A 4,278-nucleotide genomic window follows, 5' to 3' on the forward strand; every position below is an offset into this window, starting at 1 on the left:
GAGGGTCCTGTGTCTGTGCACAGGTGGGGACACCTGGGGACACCTCAGGGACACCTGGGGACAACTTGGGGACAGGGAAGGGCAACAGGAACGGGGTGAGGGTGGGAATGGCATGGAGATGAGGATGGAGAGAGGGTCCTGTGTCTGTGCACAGGTGGGGACACCTGGGGACACCTCAGGGACACCTGGGGACACCAGGGGACATACTGGGGACACCTCAGGGACACCTGGGGACATCACGGGGACACCGTGGGGACGGGGAAGGGGTGGGGCAACAGGAACGGGATGAGGGTGGGAATGGCATGGAGATGAGGATGGAGAGAGGGTCCTGCACCTGCGCACAGGTGGGGACACCTGGGGACACCAGGGGACATACTGGGGACACCACAGGGACACCTGGGAACAGGGAGGGGTGAGAGGAACGGGGTGAGGGTGGGAATGGCATGGGGGTGAGGGTGGAGAGAGGGTCCTGCGTCTGTGCAGAGGTGGGGACACCTGGGGACACCTCAGGGACACCTGGGGACACCACAGGGACACCCGGGAACACCTTGGGGACACCACAGGGACAAATGGGGGCAAGGCAGCGGGCACAGAGACCGATTTAGAGACACAGCCGGGACACGAATGGGAGCGGGGATGGAAGGAAGGGAGTGGGGACAGGGACAGGGACAGGGTGGTATACAGGCAGTGGGGATGGCACGGGGATGGGGACAATGATGACATGGGGTCACCATGGGGACAGGGACAGCGAGAGGACAAGGATGGGGTTGGGGCTGGCATGGGCATGGGGACAGGGACAGCACAGTGTCATGGTGAAGGGGACAGCCCAGGTGTGGGGTCAAGAGTGGCACAGGGGTGGAAATGGCACAGAGGTGGTGACAGTGGGGTGACAGTGTGGCATTGAGCAGAGATGGGATGGCACAAGGATGGGGTTGGGGACAGTGATGGCGTGGCCAGGGGGGCGGGGACAAGGATGGGAACAGGGACAGGGGTAGCACGGCCTGGGCACAGGGGGTACCATGGACATGGGGACAGGGGTGGGGATGGCCCAGGGATCGGGACAGGGATGTCCCCCGTCCCTGTGACAGATTGGTGACATGGCTCCCCTTTGTTCCACAGCACTCACCGCGTCTGTGCCCCACCATGAGGGGTCCCCGGGGTCACCTCAGGGCTCCCTGGGGTCCCCAGCAGTGGCACCATCAGCCCGAGGACCCCCAGAATCCCCAGGGTCCCCAGGGTCACCGGTGTCACCCATATCACCAGACTTGGGGTCACCCGGGTCTTTGGGATCCCAAGCACCCCCCAAGGTTCCAGCATCTCCAGCAGCTCGAGGGTCCCTGGGATCGCCAGCACCCGCGAGGTCACCGGTGTCACCAGAATCCCCAGGGTCACCGGTGTCACCAGGTTTCTCAGTGTCACCAGAGTCCCCAGAGTCCCCAGAGCTGCCAGTGTCCCCAGAGTCCCCAGCGTTCCCAGGGTCCCCTCCACCCCCGTGGTCCCCAGTGTCCCCGTGGTCCCCCCTGTCCCCAGGCATCCCCTCCCTGCAGGACCTGGTGGCCCGGCTGTCCCCGGACAGCGGCTCCCTGCTCCAGCGCCTCGAGAGCCACCTCCGGGCCACCAACTTCCCTCTGCGTGGCAACCAGACCGTGCCAGAGGTGGCCCGTGCCATCCTGGCCTACTGGGGACAGCACAGGGACGCACGGGTGCGTGTGGGGACACTCGGGAGGGAGAGGGGGGAAAGAGGCCTCAGGGATGGGGGTACAAGGGGAGGGACATCCTGGAGAGCTGCACAGGGGAGATGGGGACAGAGGAACATCAGAGTGAGGGGGGTGGGGGGACAGGGACAGGACAGGGAAGGGACATTCCAGGGAGGGTGGGATGGAGGGGATGAGGAGAAAGGAACATCAGAGTGAGGGGAATGCAGGGAGGTGGGAGTGGGACAGGGACAGGACAGGGAAGGGACATTCCAGGGAGGGATGGAGGGGATGGGGGAACAGGAAGATGGGGAGAAAGAAACAGAGTGAGGGGAATGCAGGGAGGTGGGAGTGGGACAGGGAGAGGACAGGGAAGGGACATTCCAGCGAGGGTGGGATGGAGGGGATGGGGAAGGGGAACAAGGAGGATGGGGAGAAAGGAACATCAGAGTGAGGGGGATGCAGAGATGGGGGAGTGGGGAGTGGGACAGGGAAGGGACGTTCCAGGGTGGGTGGGATGGAGGGGATGGGGGGACAGGGACAGGACAGGGAAGGGACATTCCAGGGAGGGTGGGATGGAGGGGATGGGGGGACAGGACAGGGAAGGGACATTCCAGGGTGGGATGGAGGGGATGGGGTAAGGGAACAGGGCAGGTGGGGAGGATGGGTGGAAGGCACATCCTGAGAAGGAGGAGGATACCAGGGACCAGGGGGGAGGGACATCCTGGGGAGGGCAATGAGAGATGGGGTGTCAGGGATGTCCTGTGACGCGCTCTCTGCGGGCAGGGGAGGGTGGAAACCAGGTGCCAGTGCTGGAATGGGGGGACTTGGACAGGATGAAGCTGACGGAACCATGGAGGGACGTGGGGAAAGCAGGTACTGACGTGGGGCTGATGGATGGGATGAGCTCAGGTGTCGGACTTGATGGTCCTTGTGGGTCCCGTCCAATTCAGAAGATTCTGTGATTCTGTGATACCTGGGATGGAGAGAGGAGGAATGGGTGGGTGGGTGGATGGATGATGGAGTGATGGATGGATGGATGGATGGATGGATGGATGGATGGATGGATGGATGGATGGATGGATGGATGGATGGATGGATGGGTGGATGGGTGGATGGATGGATGGATGGATGGATGGATGGATGGATGGATGGATGGATGGATGGATGGATGGATGGATGGGTGGATGGGTGGATGGATGGATGGGTGGGTGGATGGATGGATGGATGGATGGATGGATGGATGGATGGATGGATGGATGGATGGATGGATGGATGGCACATGGATTAGAGAGATGGAGAGACTGATGAATGGAGACATGAATGGAGGACGGGATGAAGAGATGGAGGGATGAGGGAGGGATAGATGGAGGGAGGCCTGGAGACATGGATGGCCATGTGAATGCACAGACAGATGCCAGTGCCCGCACTGTTCCCATTCCATTGCAGTCAAAGCCGAGCCAGAAGAGCAGCGTCCATCCCGACCAGTCCTGGGTGACCTCAGTGTCACCAGCAGCACCCCCAGCTCTGTGCAGCTGCACTGGAGCGTCCCCGAGGGCTCCTTTGACTCCTTCACGCTGCAGTACCGGGATGCCCAGGGCCAGCCCCAGGCCCTGCCCATCGATGGCGGGTCCCGCTCGGTGACAGTGCCAGGGCTGTCCCCGTCCCGCCGCTACCGCTTCCACCTCTACGGGCTGCGGGGTGAGAAGAGGGTGGACCGTGTCTCCATTGACGTCATGACAGGTGAGGGTGGATGGATGGATGGAGATGGATGGAGGGACCAACGTATCCCATCTCATCTCATCCCATCCTCACCTGCTATCATGAACCCACTGACATCATCATCACCCATCACCATCATTACCATCATCACCCATCACCCATCACCCATCCCCCATCACCCCTCACCCATCACCCCTCACCCATCACCCATCACCCAGCACCCATCACCCCTCACCCATCACCCCGCACCCATCCCCCATCACCAGCACCCATCACCCAGCACCCATCACCCCTCACCCATCACCCCGCACCCATCCCCCATCACCAGCACCCATCACCCAGCACCCATCACCCCTCACCCATCACCCCGCACCCATCCCCCATCACCAGCACCCATCACCCAGCACCCATCACCCCTCACCCATCACCCCGCACCCATCCCCCATCACCAGCACCCATCACCCAGCACCCATCACCCCTCACCCATCACCCCGCACCCATCCCCCATCACCAGCACCCATCACCCAGCACCCATCACCCCTCACCCATCACCCCGCACCCATCCCCCATCACCAGCACCCATCACCCAGCACCCATCACCCATCACCCCTCACCTCTCACCCCTCACCCATCACCCAGAACCCATCACCCATCACCCATCACCCCTCACCCATCACCCATGACCCAGCACCCAGCACCCAGCACCCATCACCCAGCACCCATCACCCATCACCCATGACCCAGCACCCAGCACCCAGCACCCAGCACCCCTCACCCATCACCCATCACCCAGTACCCATCACCCATCACCCATGACCCAGCACCCAGCACCCCTCACCCATCACCCATGACCCAGCACCCA

General features: G+C 62.6%; 1 protein-coding gene across 1 annotated transcript in view; it reads left to right on the forward strand.

The window, feature by feature from the left end:
- Positions 1-4,278, forward strand: part of LOC102042767 (tenascin-X) — a gene marked incomplete at its 3' end in the record, with an annotated part of 25,520 nt that overhangs the window by 126 nt on the left and 21,116 nt on the right. The window contains 5 exon segments of the mRNA XM_031065583.1: positions 1-4; positions 321-344; positions 1,120-1,743; positions 2,481-2,570; positions 3,144-3,437. The exon segment at positions 1-4 is cut by the window's left edge and continues 126 nt beyond it. Of these exon segments, the coding sequence (XP_030921443.1) occupies positions 1-4; positions 321-344; positions 1,120-1,743; positions 2,481-2,570; positions 3,144-3,437 (1,036 nt within the window).

Source organism: Geospiza fortis, unplaced genomic scaffold, assembly GCF_000277835.1.
Source record: "Geospiza fortis unplaced genomic scaffold, GeoFor_1.0 scaffold1107, whole genome shotgun sequence".
In the NCBI taxonomy this organism is placed as follows: Eukaryota; Metazoa; Chordata; class Aves; order Passeriformes; family Thraupidae; genus Geospiza; species Geospiza fortis.